General features: G+C 46.1%; 10 protein-coding genes across 10 annotated transcripts; 7 read left to right on the top strand and 3 right to left on the bottom strand.

Moving 5' to 3' along the window:
* Positions 1–246: 246 nt before the first annotated feature.
* Positions 247–1,627, top strand: N7537_011810 (isopenicillin n synthase; the record flags this gene model as incomplete). The annotated part of the gene is made up of 6 exons (XM_056902864.1): positions 247–289; positions 345–446; positions 499–667; positions 724–847; positions 907–1,328; positions 1,384–1,627. 6 exons carry the CDS (start codon positions 247–249, stop codon positions 1,625–1,627), a joined length of 1,104 nt encoding a protein of 367 aa, XP_056748151.1.
* Positions 1,628–1,966: 339 nt separating this feature from the next.
* On the top strand, positions 1,967–2,939 carry N7537_011809 (HpcH/HpaI aldolase family protein; the record flags this gene model as incomplete). The annotated part of the gene is made up of 3 exons (XM_056902863.1): positions 1,967–2,017; positions 2,117–2,369; positions 2,428–2,939. The coding sequence occupies 3 exons, from the start codon at positions 1,967–1,969 to the stop codon at positions 2,937–2,939; spliced, it is 816 nt and encodes a 271-aa protein (XP_056748150.1).
* Positions 2,940–3,129: 190 nt separating this feature from the next.
* Positions 3,130–4,787, top strand: N7537_011808 (uncharacterized protein; the record flags this gene model as incomplete). The annotated part of the gene is made up of 4 exons (XM_056902862.1): positions 3,130–3,448; positions 3,532–3,878; positions 4,025–4,278; positions 4,340–4,787. The coding sequence occupies 4 exons, from the start codon at positions 3,130–3,132 to the stop codon at positions 4,785–4,787; spliced, it is 1,368 nt and encodes a 455-aa protein (XP_056748149.1).
* A 215-nt stretch (positions 4,788–5,002) lies between these two features.
* On the bottom strand, positions 5,003–6,497 carry N7537_011807 (uncharacterized protein; the record flags this gene model as incomplete). The annotated part of the gene is made up of 10 exons (XM_056902861.1): positions 5,003–5,091; positions 5,158–5,228; positions 5,286–5,350; positions 5,407–5,494; positions 5,567–5,732; positions 5,793–5,829; positions 5,891–5,979; positions 6,026–6,050; positions 6,108–6,246; positions 6,397–6,497. 10 exons carry the CDS (start codon positions 6,495–6,497, stop codon positions 5,003–5,005), a joined length of 870 nt encoding a protein of 289 aa, XP_056748148.1.
* A 715-nt stretch (positions 6,498–7,212) lies between these two features.
* Positions 7,213–8,260, top strand: N7537_011806 (uncharacterized protein; the record flags this gene model as incomplete). The annotated part of the gene is made up of 5 exons (XM_056902860.1): positions 7,213–7,465; positions 7,515–7,676; positions 7,728–7,843; positions 7,894–7,969; positions 8,097–8,260. The coding sequence occupies 5 exons, from the start codon at positions 7,213–7,215 to the stop codon at positions 8,258–8,260; spliced, it is 771 nt and encodes a 256-aa protein (XP_056748147.1).
* Positions 8,261–9,688: 1,428 nt separating this feature from the next.
* Positions 9,689–11,324, top strand: N7537_011805 (C1 family peptidase; the record flags this gene model as incomplete). The annotated part of the gene is made up of 3 exons (XM_056902859.1): positions 9,689–9,794; positions 9,858–9,949; positions 10,029–11,324. The coding sequence occupies 3 exons, from the start codon at positions 9,689–9,691 to the stop codon at positions 11,322–11,324; spliced, it is 1,494 nt and encodes a 497-aa protein (XP_056748146.1).
* Positions 11,325–12,851: 1,527 nt separating this feature from the next.
* Positions 12,852–14,093, top strand: N7537_011804 (phosphatidylserine decarboxylase; the record flags this gene model as incomplete). Its single annotated transcript, XM_056902858.1, has 3 exons — positions 12,852–13,027; positions 13,091–13,778; positions 13,848–14,093. The coding sequence occupies 3 exons, from the start codon at positions 12,852–12,854 to the stop codon at positions 14,091–14,093; spliced, it is 1,110 nt and encodes a 369-aa protein (XP_056748145.1).
* Positions 14,094–17,656: 3,563 nt separating this feature from the next.
* Positions 17,657–18,414, bottom strand: N7537_011803 (type 1 glutamine amidotransferase domain-containing protein; the record flags this gene model as incomplete). The annotated part of the gene is made up of 2 exons (XM_056902857.1): positions 17,657–18,033; positions 18,093–18,414. The coding sequence occupies 2 exons, from the start codon at positions 18,412–18,414 to the stop codon at positions 17,657–17,659; spliced, it is 699 nt and encodes a 232-aa protein (XP_056748144.1).
* A 630-nt stretch (positions 18,415–19,044) lies between these two features.
* On the top strand, positions 19,045–19,371 carry N7537_011802 (Dimeric alpha-beta barrel; the record flags this gene model as incomplete). The annotated part of the gene is made up of 1 exon (XM_056902856.1): positions 19,045–19,371. The coding sequence occupies one exon, from the start codon at positions 19,045–19,047 to the stop codon at positions 19,369–19,371; it is 327 nt and encodes a 108-aa protein (XP_056748143.1).
* Positions 19,372–21,856: 2,485 nt separating this feature from the next.
* Positions 21,857–22,660, bottom strand: N7537_011801 (CE1 family esterase; the record flags this gene model as incomplete). Its single annotated transcript, XM_056902855.1, has 1 exon — positions 21,857–22,660. The coding sequence occupies one exon, from the start codon at positions 22,658–22,660 to the stop codon at positions 21,857–21,859; it is 804 nt and encodes a 267-aa protein (XP_056748142.1).
* Positions 22,661–23,545: the final 885 nt, after the last annotated feature.

Raw genomic sequence — 23,545 nt, 5'->3', positions numbered from 1 at the left:
CATGAGGCAATAACGAATCAATAATACGTGATATGCGAGAGAGCCTTAGTTGGCCCTGTGGTCAGTATTTATAGAGACGTCCCCTTCCCCCGCTGGAAGTACATAACTCAATTCTTCGATAACCTACAGAAAATACATATACTTTGGCTACCTAGCCCTGGGCCATTTTTTTCGAACATTCCCAGAAAACCAGTTACATACGAAACAAAAGCTACTGTAAGGCTTTTACCGCTCCACTTATCAACCATGAATCCCAGGTATCAAGATACACAGCCAACTGCAGAAGCCTGTATGAAACCACTATTTACCCCAAAACGAAAGTACATGGCTAACAGAACACTTAGTGGATTGGGCCGAGCTTGTAACACTCGATCTGTCACTTCTGGAGCAGCCAAACGGCCTGGAGAAGCTGGCAAAAGAGTTAGAATATGCAGCCAATCACGTCGGTAGGGCAAAATCTATGTAACCAGTAGGCTCAGGGTGTTAACCAAGCTACAGGGTTCTTTTACGTCCAGTCCTTAGACATCTCTAAGGAAGAAGTGGACCGCCAGTTTGAAATTGCCCAAGACTTTTTTAGTCTACCCTTGGAGGAGCGACTTCAATATTTTGATCGCGAGAAGTACATGAGTGGTCAGAATATTGGATATCGCCCCATCACCTGGAGACCGTGAGTTATCCTTCCCTGTTTGAGCCTATGTGGCTGTCCATTCATCTCGTGACTAGACCGCTGGATGGAGTGTACGATAATACCCAGATCTACAGCATCCCCGCATTTGATGGACACCATATCCACCACCATCCAGATGTGGTTGCCCGGTGTCTGGAAGAGATTCAACAGTTTCAAGTGGTACGGACCTAAATATGAGAATTGAGATAAAAGGATTCTCAACTTACAAACTACACCAGAAATGCGACAAAATTATCCAACAGCTTCTTCAGATACTGGAACATGTCCTAGAGCTCCCGCCATTCGCGCTGCGCAAGAAGATCCGAGCCAATGCCTCTAGCGAGCAGCAACTGCGCTACATGCATTATACGGCGCGCAACCCGGAAGAAAATGAAAAAATGGGCCACATCTATGCAGGGGGACACACAGACCTGGGAGTCTTGACCCTGCTCTTCAGGCAACCTGTCGCAGGGTTGCAGATCCAAAACGCGGAGGGTGAATGGCGATGGGTGCAGCCAAGAGACGACGCATTGACCGTCAACATATGTGATGCCCTGTCGATGATTTCCTGTCAGCATCTGAAGTCTACCATTCATCGAGTGCACGCCCCGCCGGCCGACCAGCGCCATTTGGACCGCATTGGAGTTCTTTATTTTGGACGGTTTGTCGTACCACCCCGCAAAATATGACCGATGTCGGGTACTGACAACTCATAGATTCAGCAATGACGAGTATCTAGATCCATTGGCTGATAGTGGTGTCCTTCGGAGGGCGGGGAACCTACAGACTGAGCTGTCCAAAAATGGCATTCGCATGACTATGGGGGAGTATGCAGCAGCGCGTGGCGCTCAACATTCGCGTCGCAAACAGCCATTGGCTGTCGGTAAGGATGGCCGCTATGAGTGGGACCAAAAGGACCTGGCTGTAACATCAACCTTATCGGTGCAGTACTACAATTAAGTGCTCATGGATATGTCATTTGCAAGTCATTGTTCCATTATATTTACCCCTCACCGCAGCATAGCGCGGCATGCTACCCCTAATTGCTGGCATGGAAATTTATAGCTCGTATGCAAGAGACAAGATCAACTATGCACATTTCATTATACGTGGATCCGAGCCCAAGTATCCATGCGAGCATTCGCGTAGAAGAGACTACAGACCGGTCTAGTTGATTTCTGTGGTAACGACATGACCACTCTGCCCTATAAATTACAAAGGGGACTCTTTCTCTAGCTTTCTCTCTAAAGAACAAACGTGACACACTTCCCGGGAGCATTGTGTTTTCAATCTAACATTATGCCGATCCCACCCTCCAATAACTTAGCTCGTCAAGCCTCCCAGGGGAGGGTATGTACGGTATGTCTCTCACAGGAGGGCGTCCCGTAACCGGTAGCAGGATAACGATGCATGAAAAGTGCATCTCTAGCTCACGCGTGGTATGACTAGGCACTTGGAGTGAAATTCGTGCAGGAGGTCTCGATCGCAGAAATCGCCCAGGCAGCCGGCTATGACAGCCTTTTCATCGACCTCGAGCATTCGTCGTTTTCTCTCGACCGGACGGCCGATATTTGCTTGGCGGCAAATCTGGCAGGGGTATCACCTTTTGTTCGGGTTCCGCATGAATGCGGAAACGGATTTGTTCAACGGGTCCTAGATGGAGACGCGAAGGGTATCGTCGTTCCTCATGTGCGCAATGCGGGTACGAAGTCCCCTTCCCCCTCAATGCAACTCCAATCAATTGACAGATGGCGGTTTAGAGGACGTACACAGAGCAGTGGAGATGGTCAAGTATCCACCAACAGGAATTCGATCCATCAACCCCTCTTTACTGATGAAGAATGGGCGTAGCGTGGATAACAGCGAAGCGAGGGGGATACTCGCGGAACAGGACGCCGTATCATTTGTCATGATTGAGACGTTGGAAGCACTCGATAACCTCGATGAAATCGCTGCGGTTCCAGGGCTGGATGTGATGCTCATTGGTTCAATGGATATCACAATGGAGCTTGGAATCCTTGCTGCATGGGACCATCCATCGTATCAAAGCGCCCTGCTGGAGGTTTCCCAAGCTGCCAGTCGTCATGGAAAGTTGTGGGGTATCTCAGGCTTGTTCAGTCGGCCGGATATCTGGACCCACGCCATGCAGAATCTAGGCGCACGGTTCATTGTCGGTGCATTAGATCGAGGGCTGTTATCACGGGCAGCCACGGCGAATGTGACTGCACTGCAATCAGCAATGCTAGAGGGGGTTAAGCAGAGCTGTGGATGAATGGGCCATGATGGAGCGGGGATGAGACCTGAAAGGAGAAGGGGTCCGATCATGTAAACTTACTGGTCTCCTCAAATTATAGTATTTATTTGCTCGCCGTGTTACCCGTCGGTGATTACCGTTATACTCTTGCCCAACAACCCCACATCAAACAGTCACCCATACCTTTGAGAGTCAATTGATCAGCATTATGTCTACACGAAACAGGCAGGCCGAGTCCAAAGTCTTCCATCGCAGTGTCAACTCGCAGCAATTGGCCGTAGCTAGTGGTCGCGGATGTACGCTGGTGTTGGAAGATGGACGAGAAGTGTTGGATGGAGCCGCCGGCGCCGCAGTAGCCTGTCTTGGCCATGGCAATCGAAACGTGCAACAAGCCATCTTGAGTCAGATGGACAAGATCTCCTACATCCACGCACAGGTTTACACGTCGGGTCCGATCGAGGAGCTAGCGGCGCTCCTAGTCGAATCGACCGGGAATCTGATGAGTCGAGTGGTATTTACTTCGTCCGGTATAGTCTCCACCTGCGGTCTATTGCGGGGCGTGCATATCATCCCTGGCACGATTGGATAGGTGCTTAATATTACTCTCCAGGATCGGAGTCAATGGAAGTCGCTATGAAGCTGGCACGTCAATACCACCTGGAGAAAGACCCACCACAGCCACAGCGAGACCTATTTTTATCGCGCCAGCAGAGTTACCACGGCGCGACTCTAGGTACTTTGGCCTTATCGGGCCACGTCAACAGACGGGCCCGGTACGAGCCGCTAATGCTCAGCAATATGCGCAAGACGGCTGCTTGTAATCCATATCGAGGTCAGGGCGTGGATGAAAGCGACCGTGCGTATGTCGATAGGTTGGCATCTTATCTTGAAGAGGATATCAAGGCATGTGGACCTGACAGAATTTGCGCCTTCGTGGCCGAGACGATCTGTGGGGCGGTATGTTCCCTGTATATTTCATTCCACTCCGTACCGTTTCAATACCGTTTTACGATACTTCATACCATTTCGGAACCATGACACTGTACATTCCATGTACGGTACCTTTATGTGTATTGCTATGCGCTAACGTCGGTCTTCGATAGTCTCTGGGTTGTGTTCCCCCCGTGGCGGGATATCTTCAAGCTGTCCGTGCCATATGCGACAAATACGATATTCTCCTCATCCTTGATGAGATCATGTGCGGAGTCGGCCGTACCGGAACCATGCATGCTTGGGAGCAGGAAGGCGTGGTGCCAGATATCCAGGCAGTCGCAAAGGGTTTAGGAGGGGGATATGTGCCAATAGGAGCTGTGCTTCTAAATCACAAGGTGTTCGATACTATGGCAGCTGGTAGCGGGTATGTTCGGCGAACTCCTTTTACTGCCCTGGGCTAGCTAACCAGCCGTGGTGACACTAAGGGTACTCTCTCATGGACAGACTTACCAGTCCCATCTTCTGGCTTGTGCAGCCGCACTGGAAGTCCAAAGGTGTCTGCAGAAAGACAAGTTAGTGGATCGATGTCGCGATCTAGGTAATTATCTCCTCAGTCAACTGAAAGCTCAGTTGGGCGAGATGCCTTTTGTCGGCGATATCAGAGGCCGTGGGTTATTTGTAGGTGTTGAGTTTGTTGTTGATAAGAAGAGCAAAGAACCTTTCCCTTCAGCAAAGAATGTTGCTGGCCAAGTCCACGCGGCAGCATTGCGGCATGGTCTGGCAACCTATCCTGGCACGGGCACCGCCGACGGAGTACGTGGGGATCACATTCTTCTGGCACCGCCGTTCATCATCACAACTGATGACATAGACTCATTGGTACTTAGACTTGGGAAGGCAATTACGGATGTTACCAAGGAGTTCCATCTATGAACAAACTATCAATGAAGTGCTTATGGAATTCTGAGAATTGTAGACAAGCACCATGTTAGACTTGAATAACAGACTTGTCAGCCACAAGCAAGACTGGAAATGTGTTTCTAAGTCTAGTATAGGCGGCTCAGCACTGCAAACATAGCCAACATTAAGCATCAGAAAGAGTATCATAAGCCTGTTAACACAAAGAATCGACCAAACACTTATTATATCTAAGCCAGGTCTTTCATCGACGCATCGGCGATAGCCAATGCCACTTTATCCAATATCGATTCACGAAGTCCGGCGATGTTGATCCGACCTGTGAGGTAAACAATCCTTCAGCTATTGTGATGGCTGGTAGTATTTCGGAAACGACTGGGCTCACCGTTTGCCTGAAGAACCACGCCATGATGTGTCTTCATATAATCCACTTGCTGCGACGACAGAGGAAGAAGTCTTGAGCATGTGGTCAGATGCTGCACTTTCAAGAAATTCAACAGGCTATGTACATACGAAAAGAAGCCTCGCTCAGCTTCGAGCCCATCCCATTTTCTATCGCATGTGGACGCTTCTGTGAACTATGATATAGTCAGCTTATCGTTCGAATTTTGCTTCCGTCGGTACGTCTACATACCTTAGATTCCAAGTGTTGTAATATCCGCTGTCTCAGGGATGCGCGGTCCTTCCGCAGTCTGCGGGCCATCCATGCGACATCTTGATACCTGTTGTGAATGAGATATCAGCACATGAAGCGAAGGGACAGGGGCTTTATTTTCGGGGTCCATTAAACCCACCAGACGTCTCTCAGTGCATCGTCTGAGAGTATCAGACCTGCCAGTTGGGCTCCGTATGCAGGCGGATTTGAATACTCCCACCTTACGAGCTTTTCTGATTTATCAGCAATTGCTTGACGGACTGAGACAGAATTGAACACCCCCAGTAGTGAACCGACTCTCTCGGCTAATGGTCATCGGCTCTATGTCAGCCATCAATGTTAACGTGTAGTAGGCCATAACATACAGTATAGACCCATAGATTTAGAGAATGTTGTATTGAGCTAGCCGTGTCAGCAATGTTATTCCTCAAAATAATTAGAAGCAAATTTAAGCGTAACTTACTAAGAACTCCAACTTCTGGTCGGCAAAATAACGGATGGGCCAAGCATCAAGGTCAGGATCTCCTGACTCTGTCCCTTGATATGCCATATCTACCATAATCAGATAATGTTCCCTTATTGCGAGATATCGACGCACCAAAAAGCGTGAGAAGAGACTTTCTCTATTTCAATGGAAGCATGTCAATATCTGCGATACACGAGACAATCGTAGGACCTACCTTGGAATGGTATCCAATCTCCTTCCACTGCTCTTTAGTCAGTCCAATGCCTACCGGGTTATGGCCACATGGCTGCCAGAGAAAGATAGATCTATCTGGGGCGGCTTGGACGGTGCCAATGATCTGGTCCCAACACAGACTATGGGTGGTAATATCAAAATACTGGTATGATTTGATGTCGACGCCGGTATGTTTAAAAACATTGAAGTGGTTTCCTTATTTTCATTAACAAGCTGTCTTTTTTTTTTGGTATGTGGTTTGTGGTTTGTGGTTTGTGATTATTTCTCACCCCATGATGGTAAGCCGATATACAATGTACTTCCTGGTGATAATTCCGTTAGGAGCATAGCTGCCAGGTGCAGCCCTCCGGTGTTTGAGATCGTTTGGCATGCAAATGTCTATAAAGCCGGTGTTAGAGGAGTTCAACTGCCCTGGGCATAGATCGCTTTCCTGAGATCGAAGTTTTTCTCTAAATTCTCGTCCCAGGCATAGACAAGCCACCGCTTCATTGAAGGACGGTAAACCGAGACTAGGCAGATACTTTCATCACAAACGTTATTTTTCTCAGTAGCAAACACAAAAGTGCAGAATGCGTACCTCGTGTTTATACGGCATAGCATGCAAAAGCTCTTTTGCCTATCAGCCCATAACATTAGATTCCCGCGGGGAGCAAATTGAACAAGGGAAAACCAACCATGCGAACCGAACGGAACACATGGCAGAGTCCGTCCTGATCTCTGAAAGTGCCATCTGTTAGATGAATCATTGATTTATCGTCTATAGTGGTAGACATTTTGGGCTGAGACGAGTCTGTATGGCACTGGCATTGAGTGATATTATATGGTTCGCAGACCATTGGCAAGCAGGTAACCGTAATGATACGACTAATGGTACGACAGAGTACATGCAGAATGTGCGGGGCTTACATGGCTACTGTGTAGTCCCTCAATTTGGCTCTAGTGTTTCATACCGGTTATATTACTAGCGCTTGGTTGGTCAAGTGTATTTTACCGATCTTTACTGTTGTCGATCTATCTCTACTTAAGCTGGCTACTTTTTAAAAAGCCAATGGGTCCTGTCTCGAATTAATTATTGTGAGTTAGCCATGGATCCCAAGGAATATCAACCGGTCGAGCAAGTGGATGCCAATCCAGAAGCCGGCTTTGAACTAGAAGAGCAGGCTCCTTTCCTGTCGCCCTCCCAGGGATCTGGCAAGTTAACTAATGTGCCTGCTCGTTGGCCTTGGATCCTTTCGACTGCTGTACTATTTGTTATTGCTACAATTCTCCTCTTCTGGAATCAGCCACAATGTTCGTTTGGTAAAGAAAGCTACGAGGCCGGCTTTACTACTGATCTTGGTAACTCACCACCCACATCAAGAATCTGAGATACCGGCTAACCTGTCAGCGGCCGCATTCCCTGTAATCGAGCTTCATAAAGTTCAATTCACTGGTGGTTTGCATTGGGATGAGAACGGAACCTTAGTGCGCAACTCCCTGCCAAACGGCGAGGAATGGGTAGGGTCGCCTACTCCAGAGCTAGATGCCAGATGGGATCATGTTGTTGATGGTTTGTTTCTACTATTCGGTCCTTTTCTAAGTATATTTCTGACTGTCATAGCTGCGGGGATTGATGTGTCAGGCAAAGAAGCTGATATGGTCCGAGGTACTACACGGCAGCGCCCGACGGGAGAATATATAACAGGACTTGACGTTTTCCATCAGTTACATTGTTTGGTCAGTATATCCAAATACAGTTATCTAAGCAACTGCTTATTTAAGCGCAGAATAAACTTCGACAATCGCTCTACCCTGATTATTACCATGACCCGGATGGACCTTTGATCAAAAGCCTTCACATCGGTTAGCCACAACTTTCCTTTTGAAAATCATGAACCCTGGAACTAACACCATCAACCACCAGATCATTGTATCGACTATCTACGCCAGTCTATCATGTGTAGTGCTGATATGACTGCTGTGCGAGTAGTCTATTCACCTTCTGCAGACCGATGGAGCCCAGACTTCGAACGGCAACATACATGTCGCAACTTCCAAAAGCTGCTTGACTGGTCACTGGTGCGATTGAATCCAGATACAGACGAGTTTACGCGGTCTGGGAATGGGCACCATTCCAGTGGACATGGTCACTAAGACTTATAGATTGATACAGATATTAGGCTCCGACATATGAAATTTTTGTATCGTCAATCCCATCTAGTTTGAGTAAATATCATTCCTGGTCATCTCTAATTTATATTCCGGGGCAGTCTCGAGTACTAGATCTATAGATGCTTCATGGTCGATAGCGATTATTTCTTGTACTTGAAACTCTCGGAACGCCATATACGTCAATGAGCATAACGTTGAGATACCACTTATTTCCCTGCCAATGAGAAGAATGGGTCATTTCATAGAGATAAGGTTTATGTGGAGAGAAAATTTGTACAAAGTTCAACTCGGACCGCGCCGTCCGAGCGTTCACGGGTCGTACCTAGATTGACCCCCGCCCAGGCACCTGGCCACCCACATCTAACTGCGGGGCTTCACGTGCGCCGACCCCGCTTTAGTGGATTTATGCAAGTAGGTGGATGCTTTTTAAGCACAGTCCATGTGACAGTATGCAATGGGAACCTTTGCTGTGCTTTATTCAGTCTTGTTACTAGTCAGTACCTATTCGTGCCGTAATACAGTATCGTACGTAGTCAGAAAGACGCCCCTAGTGCGGTCCTTTTTCACTTGCATATAGGTCATAGCGGGGCCGTAATGGCTGGCTGAAGAAGAATGAGGGGAAACATCCATCTATGTGATGTAGTTACAGGTCATACTCGGGGAACTTTCCAATTCTGATTGTCTACCAGTTGCTCTGGTTCAGTACAACTGAACGCGGTGTAGTATGGGTCTGGACGATGAGAGATGACGGGCCGCTTGGAGCTGCTCATGCATCGAACTATTTTCCCGTGCCCAAAGGGACGTGGATGTTTTCTCGATCGACGTGGTGAATCTAAAAGTGTTGGCTCTTTGGAGGGCTCCCCTTTCACCCATTTGAAGTCGACAGCGTGCAGAGACAGATTGCCATCCGTTCCTAAATATCAACCTTTTGTCCAAGTCCCGACGTGCCCTAAAGGCTACACAGTAGATTATTCATTACACACCGGTAGGTGGGAACATATTTAGCACGTTCTGCTCGTAAAACTATTTAAGATGTTCAAGATCTCGAATGATTGCGTAGCTCTGGTTACCTTCGGGGAACTATCAATGTCCTAGACTAGGAGTCTCAATAGCTGTAGCTGCCAACTGAATGAATGATACTTATCAACTGGTCTTTTACTCTACTTTGTAGCTATTAAGAGGATAGCCCTATTGGCGATTGGACAGGGGGTGGTAAGCCTATCTTAATTCGCAATCAGCTCGCACGCAATTTATGGGTACCCCGCGCGTGATAACGCAACCTTGGGAGATACTTCGATTTCCCTTTAATGTCCATCTCTCCTTACAACAAACTATTTATATGGAATTTTTGGCTACCTTGCCCTTTTTTTCCACATCCTTCATATTTTGGATTTTGTCTTTTTTATCAGAATGGGTGCAGCCATTTCTAAGCCCGTGTCGCTCAACGAGAAGTCTTCTCCGGCTGAAAGAGTGCCAACCAAGACTGATATGACTGACCAACCATCCTGGGAATCATGTATGTCAAACTATAATGATTTATCCTTTTTTCCCCTGATATTTGTAGCTGACGGAATCCTAGCCCTACCGCCTTATCCGGCCCAGGAACGGGTCATACCTCTGACACTTCCTCGCATAAATGATTGGAACCATACTCTCCTAAGCGATCCAAAGGTTCGAACCAAGTTACACTATTATGAACATGAATAGACTCTATTTACTAACGACAGCCCACACCGGGCAAGCGAGATAGAACCGCCTGGCGATCTCAAGTTTCGCAGACCACTCTTTTGCAGACATCCTCATCAATCACAAGGCTCTTCAACACGATCAGCACATCTTTAACCTGACTGTACCGGTGGAAGGCACACCCATCACGAACCAGCGGTCCTCCGGACGCTGCTGGATCTTCGCTGCGACCAATATCTTCCGTCTGCCGCTGATCAAAGCCTACCAACTGAGGGACTTCGAGCTCAGTCAGGCATATCTTTTCTACTGGGACAAGATCGAGAAAGCGAATTGGTTCTTCGAGCAGATTATCGCTACCGCCCACGAGGATCTCTCTAGTCGATTGGTACAGAAACTATGCGAAGCTCCGGTCACTGATGGTGGCCAATGGGATATGGTAGTCAACCTGGTGCAAAAATACGGATTGGTTCCGCAAAATCTCTATCCGGATTCCTATCACGCGCAGAATAGTGCGAAGATGAACTGGCTCCTTACCACCAAGTTGCGAGACCAGGCTTTCGTCCTCCGCCAATTGGCAGCTACAGACTCGCACGCGTTAGCCGCTGTGAAGGAACAATTTCTGCAGGAAATCCACTCGCTGGTTACTCTCCTTTTGGGACCCCCACCAAGCCCCGACAAAAAGTTTGTCTGGCAATTCTCAGACGCTAATGGAACACCTCGTGATGTGCAATTGACCCCCATGGAATTCGCCCAGCAAGCCCTCCGACCTCGATCGATCTCTCGGGGTCATCCAACTGTCAGTACAGGGCGACTGTTCAGTCTGGTTAACGATCCGCGACACGAGTTCAACCGGTTGCTGACCATTGAAAGACTCGGAAATGTGGTAGAAGGGAGATCTATCACGTATATTAATGTAGAGATATATACACTCAAGACTGCAATCATCGCGATGCTCAGGGCTGGATATCCAGTCTTTTTTGGCTGTGACGTGGGCAAGTTCTACGATCGCGACCGTGGAGTCTTGGATACCGACCTCACCGATCTCGCGCTGGGATTCAATATCACGCTGAAAATGAGCAAGGCCCAGCGGGTTGCCAGTGGGGCCTCCTCAATGACCCACGCCATGGTCATCACGGGTGTGCATTTAGACGGCGACCGGCCGGTTCGATGGCGCGTGGAGAATTCTTGGGGCGAAGAGGCTGGGAAGAATGGGTGGTTTGTTATGACCGATCGATGGATGGATGAGTATACCTTCCAGGCCGTTGTTGACTTCAACTTTGTCTCGGCCGACGTACAAGCTATCCTGGAGCAAGATCCGAAGGTTTTGCCTCGGTGGGATCCTATGGGAGTGCTTGCTTAAGGGCAATAGCACCATTTCAAGTAATATGCAATCATTGATTTGGATAGAAATCACCATTTTGTTTATTCTACTTGCTTTTGTTTTATAGAGCCTGCTTGAATATCTCCCAATGTCACGGAACCCCATAGTAGATTACATATCTCCCTCTCTCCTGCATTTATACTTCATACAACATACGTCCCACAATATCATTACATTGTGCTTATGATCTCATCTACTTGCCTATAGACTGGAAGAAAGAGGTTTAATTTACATAGTAACACACCGCCGTCCTTTTCACTAGCGAGTATTGACAGGCTCAACAGAAGGCCTGAGATCCCCGATAGATTGCAGTGGTGATTGGCCGCCACTGAAGCTTTGTAGAGGGCATTTTGATAGGAGGGATTATCCCATGAAGTGAGGATTCAAACCTTCAGCGAGATACCCATCAACCCAATGAGCAAGATGTCCAGCCTGGGAACTGCGGCAATCTGGGAAACATTCTCCAGCGCTTTCAGAGTTTCAATCATAACAAATGATACTACATCCTGTTCTATGAGGATGCGTCTCGCCTCGTTATTTGTTTCGTTTCTCCTCAAACTATTACATAAAACACAAATCAATACAGACAGGACTACGGAGTAGTGGTAGAAGCTCTATACGAAAATAAAATAAAATGCCTTTAAACAAAGCTTGGACACCTCTTCCCTTGCTTGGTTATTGAGGTGGCCTAGGCGGGCTGCAAGCACTACAGCCTCCCCACCTAACTGCATATACAGGCTTGGGGTCGCTACTAAATGCGCACCGCATTAGCATTGCAGCCAGCCAGGCACAAGAACAGTGCTAAAAATAGGTTTTACATGTTGCAACCACTACTGCCCAAGCAAGAAAGAAAGATATCTCAGTCCATATTCGCTGTATGTACCTGCATCGTGACCCAAAGTTTAAAACAGCCATGATATACGAGCTTTGCGTGCGGGTCTATATAGTCACTCGGTCGAGGATAGTATTTTCGAGATTATTACCGTGATCTCCACCATCTGTAGACCAAAGCTGCGATACGCTTGGTAGATAACACCGTCATCTGAAACAGGTGACGACGTACTTGTGGCATGATCAACGCCCTGGAGACGCTTTTGATAGTCAATGTTTGGTTTAAAGGTCTATATACTCCACCGCTTATTCTGTAATCCACCATTCAAAATTACAGTCCATCATCCATGCTCATTCCCCATAAATTTCATATTTCTCTTTAGTTAAGAAATCCTTTCATGAATTTGCTCCTCGTGATGACGCGCAAAACGTTGACATCAATAAACCCATTACCTACAAGCCCAAACATGCCATTATTCAGGACCTAATTGATTTCATCAATCAGCGGCTCCCGATTATTAATAATGAAAACCTTAGGGAGGAAGATGTTCCAATCAACATCAATAGGTTAGCGTTGTTCAACTTGGGCATCGCAGCTGCAATTGCTCAGGGAGAAACAGAATTGGGGCTGAGTACATCACGGACCTGGATAGCTATCTCAAATTTGCCGACGAGATGATTGAGTGGACTCCTACTGTCAGCTCTAAGGGAGACGAGGTCCTTCGAAAGATCCTCGTATTCTACTGGCTCTTCAAACAGCAAGAACTCAGCGACCTTCAGACTTCAATTGCACCTGCCCTCACCGATACCGATTTGAGATGGCTTTCCTATTGGCTAGCTGCATATACACGGTGATTGGGAGAGTACATGTCCACATCCGAGTCCGTTAGAAATATTCGGAGTTTCTACACCAGTGACACGTATGGGCAAGGTCCCGGTGACGCAGATAAAGGCACCAAGTATGACAAGGGAGATCGGTACACGCAGTGGAAATCCCCCGATGGAGGTTGGAAATCATTCAATCAGTGGTTTTCACGAGAATTGGTTGATATCGATTATTCCCGCCCTATGGATGGAAAGGAGGATGACAAAGTCATTGTCCAGGGTGCTGATGCGAAGTTTCACGGCTACTGGGACATTAACAATGGCATTCATGAAATATCCGCCCAGTCTACTTTCAAAGTCAAGGGGGTCGATTGGTCCATTAAAGAGTTAATCCGCGCCATTGATGGGGTTAAAACATATGGCAACGGGAGCTTCATTCATACAACCCTAGCGGTGGCCGATTACCACCGTCTCCACGCCCCTGTGGAGGGAAAGGTGGTCCAAGCAACCATCACCCAAGATCATTTTTATCTTAAAATCGTTCAGTCCAAAACTGAGGATGGTAAAACTACAATCTACCCAAAGCGGGATATTGTGGTCAATCCTCAGGAACTACAGCGCCGATTCGACAACGTTACAAGACTTGAGGAGACAACCAATTCCAACAACCAAGAGGAGATCCTTTCACTCTGCCGGTCGAAAAATAATCTCGAAAATAATCAATCTAAGCTGCGAAATTCCACCGGTCCAAAACCAGACATCGGTATCACTCCACCTGTTTAAGCTGGTTACCAACGGTGTCAAACTCGTGGCCTCATCGTGATTGAAACTAGCTATGATAGCAAGGGTAACAAGAAATCCGTGGACCATGGCCTGGTTGCAGTTTTGCTCTTTGGAATGACCCACGTTTCTTCGGTCATCCTCACTGTGAAAGAAGGAGAATTCTTGGAGAAGGGACAAAATATTTCCTACTTCCAATTCGGCGGGTCTGATACGGTGACTGTCTTCCAGAAACGACCTACCTACCGGGATGGCCTTGAAGCTGGCAAGACCAAGTTGCACATTAGAGAAAGGATTGCCGAGTGGAAGTAAAAAGTGACATGTAAATATGATGTGGAAGTGGCTCTCCAAATGAAGCAATCTCTGGAGGTACTTGACAAGACCATTCTTTGCAGTCGATAGTCATACAGAACATAGTCACTTAAGAGGTGCGTTTGAAAAGTACGTAGCGGAGAGGAGTGGCATTGCCATATTACGAACCAATACAGTAGTTCTGACGGTCTTTAAATACTCTGTCCTACAAATATTTTCAACACCTCGCAGGAACCAACCTTTCTCCTAATCAAACAGTCAAACCGGGCTTCCACCACTGTACAGTAGACCTTGGGATCGTTTCCTATTATAGCCTCAAAATTGACTATAACTACAAACATGGTCGACTATATATCTTATAGTAGTTATATATCCGAAAGGATCACCTCAGCTATCACCGGCGACTTTCCTGGGAGATCCCAAGGACGCTTGTTAGCATAATAGTATTATATAATATTAGTAGTATAGTAAGGCGTACATCATGGTATATATTATGGTGTGAAAAGAACCTACATATAGTTTACCGGTACTATTTAAGTGATCACTAGTAGACCTCTGCATAGCCCATAAAGCCCATAGCCCAACCCAACCCAACCCACTAATGGGTTGGGCTTTGGGCCCACCCTTCGAGCCCATTGGCCGGCTCTGGGCCCATCCACCGAGCCCATAGGGCCCATAATGGGCCCTTATTATTAACCAAACAATACAAACATGCCAATTTATAGCAGCTGTATAATTAATGCACTTTTTTCCTATTCTTTAGGGGTATTAGAATTACCGTTCAAGCCATTTATAAAGCTATACATAAATCACTTATAAATTAATTAATAGGACTGATTGATTTGATTTTATTTATAAGATATTAAGTAATAGATACTAGGAGGCCGAAAAATAAGAATCAAAAAGCTTTACTTTTTTATAAGAGGTACTTATTTTTATTAGGGGTTTACATAGTAAGTAGAGGTACCGTAAGTATTACTACAATTGGCCATAGAAAGTGGTATCAATCCTCTATAGATAATATATATCTCTTTATACTAATACTTAGTAATTCCTTCTAGGTACGAATTTATTGTCAAATTGAATCTTTTTGGGGTTGTTTTATATGAAATTTTGTATGAAAGTCATCATAATGCTAAAATCAGTATAAAATCCACTTAATTTCGACTTCTTACTATGATAATATAGTAATACTGAAGATATAGGTTGGTACCTGCGTAAAATATAGTCATTAATCATCTACTTTATGTATGCCAAGACTATATTTGTACACAGAAATGGGCTTTTGATGGGCTTTGATGGGCCCCCATTAATGGGCTGTGGGTTGGGCTTTGGGCCGAGGGGTCTGGGCCCATTGATGGGCTATGCAGAGGTCTAATCACTAGATAAATGACATATGGTAAAATATATTATCATTCACTACTATTTGCCATATATAGTGAAGTCATATTATGAAATTATAAGTTATTATTTTATCTTGTAATTTGCCTCCTAACTAGCTCCGGTGTATTAATATTAATAGTTACTAGATAAGAAAGAATGTTAGCGAAGGTCGAGTTAATATTAATTAGGTTCTAACTATAGCTATACTAGTAGATAGCCTTATGAAAGCGCTTCCGAAATAGAAGTAGTATCTCTTTAGAGAGCTAATTAGAATAAGAGAGATTAGTTATCTAATCCGAGAAATAGAGGTTATTTAAAGAGAGTATAGAAATAAAGGAATAAAAGCCGTTACAAGGCTTAAAATTGAAGGAAGTGATAGCTCTTGAAGCAAGGAAAATATAGGCTTTAAGAATTAGGGGGTATGTTGAATACTAGGTCCGAATATATGGTAGAAACTAGGTATTATACCCGGAATATCATATGACATTGGTACTAGGCATACCATACAAAAATGTATATTAGAGTTAGTCATCGAGGTCCGCACAGATTGTAGAAATAGCGGATTTTGTCTTTTTAGTTAGATTGTCAACATTGATCATCTATACCATACATTGTTCGTACACCAGCTTTCTGTCAATATATACCAAAGATTCTCTTCCAAACCAGTGGCTTCTCACCTCTTCGTTTCCTCCATTTATTCGTTGAATTGAGAATATTGGGACAGCCTTTCAGAAAGAACCCCCACTTCCTAGCAAAGTCCTCCGTGACCTCCCAATTCTCCGGACAAGACGGTAGTGCCCAGACGAGTAACCTAGCATTACTACTTCGGGTGTCCCAAAACGCCGTAAGGTCATGACACAATTCATCATCGTCAAGATTATCTCCGGCTCGAATAAGGTTGTCACGAAACTCAGGAAATGGAAAGATATCAAGCCATGGATGATGTGGTGTGGATCGTTGTAGATTTGTCGGACGTAGGGTTGAGGGAATCCTGTCCTCAGAAAACTGAGGACCTTGCATACTGAATATTGAAATGGAATTGTCTTGACAAAGCCACTCCGCGGTCATTCCTAAGGCCATGACATTATCGTAGGCCGCTCGAAGGACATTAAGTCTGCTCAGACTGATCAAAAGATCCGTCTTGGGCGAAGCGCCGAAATAACTATCCAAGGCTCTTTTCTCGAACTCGTTCATAAGAGCGTGTAAGTTCGCCGGAGCAAAAGTGCACTGCGAGTGCTGTGCCTCACATAATGTGCATAAAATTGGGTTTGGCAGTGGATTCGCCTCGCCCCTCACTAGTGGAAGGGTAGAAGCATCTTCAGACTCCTGGGCTTCATTCGTTTCCTTTCTACTTCGAGCACGTGCCTCGTGACGCGCTCCTAAATTCAGAAGGGCCCATGTTAGCTACTGCCGATATTAATTATGTCATATGTGGGCGAAAATCTTACGGAAAGCTCTCTGATTAAGACGGTTTTGAATTCTCCGCCGTAACGCTGAATGAGTAACCCCGGCTAAATCGTCTTCAGGTGAAAGAGCTGCTGACTGCGGCGGCATGCGCCGCAAGCTTGTTGGGGTGCTGAAGACTGGGGTTGATGACATCGAGATTTTCATATAATGGGGATACAAGAAGGAGATTAGCCCCGTTGGTAGAGGGACGGTCAAGTGTAAGGGCCAGATTAGTAACGAAGCCGGTTTTCAATCTGCTTACAACTGGATGTTCATTGGCCAGACAGCCCCGCCGATCAATCTGCTTACAACTGGATGGTCATTGGCCAGACAGCCCCGCCGATCAATTTGCTTACATATCGTTTATAATTGGCTCCCGCTCCAGCCAGTGGGCCCACCCAGGGCCCACCCAGAATTAGCCGAATTATGCCCGATTCGATGCTGAACCTGTGACTGGCCGTGGAAAACCCCACCCTTTGAATATGTTGTACACAACATTGTATTGTAAGCTTAGGCCCTTGCTAATTATCATTGAATGATATGACAAGTAATGAAGATAATTGACGTGAGGAAATGGAGATGTGGAAGGGAAGAAGAGAGAGCAGAGAGGTCTCAATTATGAACTAAAATGTGGATGGCTTCAAAGATACATACAATATTTCTAATATTTTTGCATGTGACGCATTGATATTTGAGTTCACTTGGAGTAAGAAACACCATGCTTCTCCAAGTCACTAAGAAAGAGCCTGGAGCAAGGTATCGCCAATTACAGCGGCGCTTGGTGGATTTTGACCCGTGACCAACTTCCCGCCTTCACCGCTGGCGACCACCTTCACGCCGAATAAATGATCAGCGCTCTCATACTTTCCTCCACGGTTACGAATTTCGGACTCCAAAAGGAATGGCATGTCTTTGGTGAACTGCATAGCTTCTTCCTCTGCGTCGGAAAGGCCAGTAATCGCCTGGCCGGAAACCAGATATGTTCCATTGGATAGCTTGACATTCACAAAAGCAGCTGGGCCATGGCACACGGCTGACACAACTTTGCTTGACTCGTAGAACTCGCGAATCAAACACTGTGAAACGTAGTCATTTGCAAGGTCAAACATTGCTATGATTCGTATGCCGCGGTTAGTTTCGTTTAGAGTATTCTAAGGGATGCAGACTCACGGCCATGTCCACCAACGTAAAAGATTCCGGAAAACTCAGCAGATCTTCCGAGCAACGAAGATAGCTTCACCGTTTCTTTCCAGACATTCTGATTTTCCTTCAAAAATTCCTGACACTCGGCGTCATCTTTAGTTGCTTCAACGGAGTAAGGATCCAAAGGTGCTTCCCCACCAGCTGGAGAGGCAACGACGATATTGAAATGGGGTGCCAGTTTGTTGTAAGGATGGACAAGCTCTGGCAGATACCAGCCAGTAGGGGTCCCTCGACTGGGCAAAATTGCTTGAGACGAGAGGACAAAGACGAAGCTAGGTTTTTTAGGCATATTGGTAAGGACTGCGAAAGTTGGGAAGATGTTTTGGTCGAGACGGCAGCGCACTAGAGCAATAGCAAGACAATCGACTTTACTAGCAGCTTTTCGCGGGTGCTAGCACGTGTCTTTAATAGTTTGGAGGTCAGATTCCCGAAATAGTTAGGAACTACGCAAATTCCTTTTTTTTTTAAAAAAAAAAAAGAGGGGAGGTGTTAGGGCGGTTCCGAAACCATCTAAAGTCGAGAATTCCGACGGGTGATAAATCCGTTATCATCCGTTACTAATGCCGAATCTATTCAAAGGGAACAAATCCGAGTAAAATGGAGTCCAGCTTTGCACGATCTTGCTTACATGCTTATGTTTACTCGTGGATCTATTCGGCCTTAAAACCTTAAGTCCCTAAAGCCCGTCAACCCACGCGTAGGAAAAGACGGTCGAATCGTCTGCAATCATCGAAGTTACCGTCATTTGAAGGAAGTTTCTAGCAAAACAGGCATCCGGTTGGGAATGATGGTATATAAGTAGGGCCTTCTCAAGCTAGGTCCGAAATACATATCATGTACCAAGAGTAAAATCTTCTTCATTGTCCGCCTCACCTTTAATTAATCTTTCATACATATCTCTTGACAATTGTTTCGCATCATGACTTTCACTATCACTGTCCTCTTCCCAAACGAGCCTGATGCCAAGTACAACAGAGACTACTATGTGTCGCACCATATGCCTCTGATCAAAGAACGTTGGGCGAAGTACGGTGTGCAGGACTGGTCTGTAACCGATTTCGGCCCCGGTGCCGATGGGGCCCAGCCGCTTTACACGTTTGGAAGCGTTGTCTGGTGGGAAAGCAAGGAAGGAGTTGAAAAAGCTTTCGCAAGCTCCGAAGTGGCTGAAATCATGAGTGATGTTCCGAATTTCAGCAACAAGCAGCCGATATTTTTGTTCGGCTCGCAAGTCGACACGACCAATTGAATGGCTTGAAGAAGAAACCTACCCCTACGATCTTATACTAGGTATGTGTATAGCCATATTGACCTTTGGCCAATGCTCTTTTCTACTGTGCCAATTGTCAATGAACGTATTTCTAATGTGAGGTATAGGGATATATCAGCTGTCTCGTGCGATCCAGGCTATGTCTATCCAGAGAATGCAGCAAGGTCTTTTATTTTGGGTTTGCTTGTTCGGAAGGGAGTTTATATGGACTACCAATTTATCTGTTGGTGTAATGTGACAAAAGTGTATCATAAGTCCTTCCTCGTCATCTGATATATGGAACGAGCCCTAGATAGATCTTCGCAAATTCAATGACCAAATTTTAAGATTCAATCTATATTTTCTTCGTTAGCGACTAGTGTATTGCCACGCCTTCTGTCTTGATGCTTTGCGGTCCGATAGTACCTTCTCAATGGAAACTGGCATGTTCCATTCAGGTCTAGAGCAAACATAGATGCGAGTATTGTGCAGGGATTTTCGTTTTATTATGATATGTAAGTGAGCTATCTGTTATGTGGTAACTGAGATGTTTGTTATGCTAAGCCGTGAGTGTTGAGGCGTATTGATATGGGGAGATAAGTATTGTGGTGGACCATCACTCCTGTGGTGAATGGTCGGGTGGTGAAGGGAGTGGTGGTCAAAGTCGCACGGAGGCAGCGCGGTTTTCTTGCCATCTCACCCATAGATGTTTCAATCTTTCAATTCCGCGAGCCACCTTTGTGCCTAGCTAGCTGGTCGCTCGGTGAGGCTGTCATATAACCTCCAGCTCGATCTAGATGATTGAATTCAAACATTCATAGTCACGGAATACGCTAGTAAATAATTTAGTTACTATACCCTCGATATTTTAATGAAAAACCGATATTCTCCCTCTATCTATACCTTATTTAGTAATGTTATTCTATACTATCTTGAAAGGACTTAGATTACGACTTATATCATTATATATATAAGCGATAAAGTCCCTATAGGATTAGGCGTTCTACTAATAATAACCTATACTATTATTTATCTACCCAGAAAAGAATCTGACGTACTAAGACTGAGACAATTCAATAATAGAGCTTTATCATAAGACTAAAAAGGTAGTATCAGCATATGTTTACCGGGGTATAGCAAGGGAGGGAGGCCCAAAACCTCATATTTTATCATTTTCGAGTCTCCCTCAGGTGTAAGCCATGGAATACGCCCGGACGATGTACTGCAAAAGTGATCAGCTGAGTCTTCGCAACCTTGGAAAGGGAGCAGTCATATACATGCAAGCCATGCCCAAGATTCCGACTACGGCCATCTTCGTTTGCATCTTCTTTTGAAGTTTGTCCACGACAAAGATAGGTAAGTTACCCACAGTAAAGTCGCACATTGCGGCAAAAGCACTGTAAACGTATGTCATGGCGATAATAATTTCCATGGTGATGCAAGACCTTGATGCAAGAGCCTTCCCCTTCAATGTTCCGAACGTGATGGCCATTCGGGTCCAGAAGTAGGATAATGGTTTTAATTGCAAACGATTAACCATACCAAATCATGAGGTTGCAAGAGCTCTTCATTTTCTCGCGAGGCTCATCGCAAAATAGAAGGGCAGCCTCTCCCACGGAAGAACCATCCCTTCAATCCCCAGCCGCCCAGAATCGTCCAGCCCTACAAGAGCGTCATAAACCAAGGATTTTCCCCCATCAAGCCACAGAGAGACCCTTGTTATCAGAAGCGCAGCTTTCTGGCGGAGCAGCTCCGTCACTTGTATGCCACCAGCAGAATGAGCTCTATTTTTGGGCTTCTGCCCGAAGTCGGCTCCCAGACGGGGACGAACAACAATTTATAAATTCGTGCCATCAAATGAGATCGGAACTAGTTGATATCTATTAGCAATATTGAATGAAAAGGGATTTCGGTCACAAAGCAAGTTATTTTGGCTATCAAAAAGAGCCCGCACTCAATATATGACGATCTCAAGCAATGGTCCATAGCGATGGAACCACTGGTCCAATAGCTGTCAGTCTCTACCCAGAAAGGAATTGGCGAAGCAGAGTACAGCTACCTCTTACTGAACATTTTTTATCACATTACCTGGGTAGCATAATTCCATGGAAGTGCTCACGCAGACAAAAAGACAGCATTGAGATCATATCCTTTCTCAATGCTCTACCGTACTCTTGCCTCCCGCTCCTTTAAAAGTTGCACCAAGACTCTCTTGGCTTTCGTGTACCCATTGAACCTCTTTGCTAATCCGAAAAGCTTCATTAGATAGTAATCGGGCCTACTATACATCGGAACCCGAAACTTTTATAATCTTAGTGCTCTACTTAGAAGTTTCGAGGTTAGAGTGCCGGCTAGAAGAACTTCAAGTGTCTGTCATTCTATGAACCAAAAATGTTGACTATTCACTGAATGACAAAGGGCGGTGGATTAATCGCTATAGAATACATAGCACAAACCCCCACACGATCAAGCGTTAGCCCCAACTTCAAGCCGCCATGAAGAACTCCCAGGTCGCATCCGGAGCCAGAGAGCTGCCAACTCCCAGGGGTGCACCGACATGTCCTCCGTCATAAGCTATGAACGAAACTGGCTTGGAGCATCCGGGGAAGTCAGCTCGAACGAAGCCGCCACTGCCAGATGCAGGCTTGCCGATGTTTGTTGGCTGGCACTGGTTATTCTCAACAAACTTATTCGCCAGAGTCACACCCCCATCAAATGGCAGAACTTGATCATTGATGCCATGAATACCCAAGTAAGCGATGGGGTCGTGGCCGCCCTCACATCCACTAATCAAGCCACCGCTCAACACACTTACGGCCTTGAACTCCTTGGCCCGCGAACAAGCAAGCGAGTAACTCATCCCACCGCCCCAACTGAAGCCCGTCGCGAAGCGAGAGCTCGGATCCACACAGAGGTCACCCTCGACCTGCTTGATGATAGCGTCGATAAGGGCAACATCTTCGCCATTGGTGTTGGCCCAGCCAGCATTCTTGCCATTGGGAGATACCAGGATGGCACTTCCCTTTGCTCGGCTTTCGAGACCGTACCAGGGTTGAATGCTGTCACCGTTGGCAACAGAGTACATGTTTCCGCCTCGCCAATGGAGGGTGAAGACAAGGTGATGTGGCTTGTTTGGGTCGTAGTTGTCGGGGATTTTCAGGATGTACTCGCGGCCATTGATGTTGTGGACTCCGTTGCTGAGAGTAGGTTGTTTGCCGCAGCCCGAGGATGCAGCGGCATCGGCTGATGATAGGAGCCCAAGGGCTAGAAGAGCAGGGAAGATCTTCATTATCAAGTATAGAAAGGACGATGTATCAGAGGCAAGGGAAGTGTAAGATTGGGAGGGTGCCTCAATAGTCCGGATTTATCGAGGATGGGTGATAGTGAGGTAGGTTTGTGGCCATCTCTAGGGCTTTATATCTATCTTGGAGTTGGATGATTAAGCTGCTAACACGACTTCAGGATCGTCGAATGTTGAGCCCTTCCACGGCCCATGTGTCATTCGATACGGAGACAGCACCGTTTCGACCCCATCAAGGGGAATAGGGCGTAGCGACCGGGCATCATCGTCACATATTGAAGATCTATGCAGTGAAGGGGATGCCAAACTGCGGAATCTGTTCATCCTGTTTCATCAATCGGAGAATTGCCGAAATAGGACGTAGGTAGGATTCAGGGTCCAAATCCCGACGCCACTGCCCCGCTTGATGTGAGGGAATAATCATTCCTAATTGGAGCAGACCGACCAAGTATGGAGCTAAACGTTTTGGATAAACAGCCCTAGGCAAGCCTCCTCGGACCCTTTTTTTCTATAAAAAAAAATCCACGCTCCTTATTAGGCTAAATTCTGGAACATTTTGTAACAGATTTAGTGACTAGAAGTCTAGCTGACCGTGCCAAGACCTGAGCCAAGACTTCTTTATCTCATTCGCCAATAATGTCGCTTCCTGCCTCGCGAAATAAAGTTATATATTGGTATGCCAAGCTTCCGTCGGTATGTGGAATCAAGGTTTCTACCGAAATTCATGTCTCTTTGGGACCTCAGGCTCTCGGACCCTCACCGAGTAACTAGGTGCGCCTAGTGGTTTGTTCCATACTAGGTCATATTCAGATTTTAACCAGGCATTGTTGCAAGGCCTCTCTGTTAGAGTCTACAGGTTAGGTGGGATCATGA

The sequence above is a fragment of the Penicillium hordei genome (assembly GCF_028827395.1).
Source record: "Penicillium hordei strain IBT 12815 chromosome Unknown utg000006l_segment0_segment0, whole genome shotgun sequence".
In the NCBI taxonomy this organism is placed as follows: Eukaryota; Fungi; Ascomycota; class Eurotiomycetes; order Eurotiales; family Aspergillaceae; genus Penicillium; species Penicillium hordei.
This window is presented reverse-complemented; position numbering and strand designations above follow the sequence as displayed.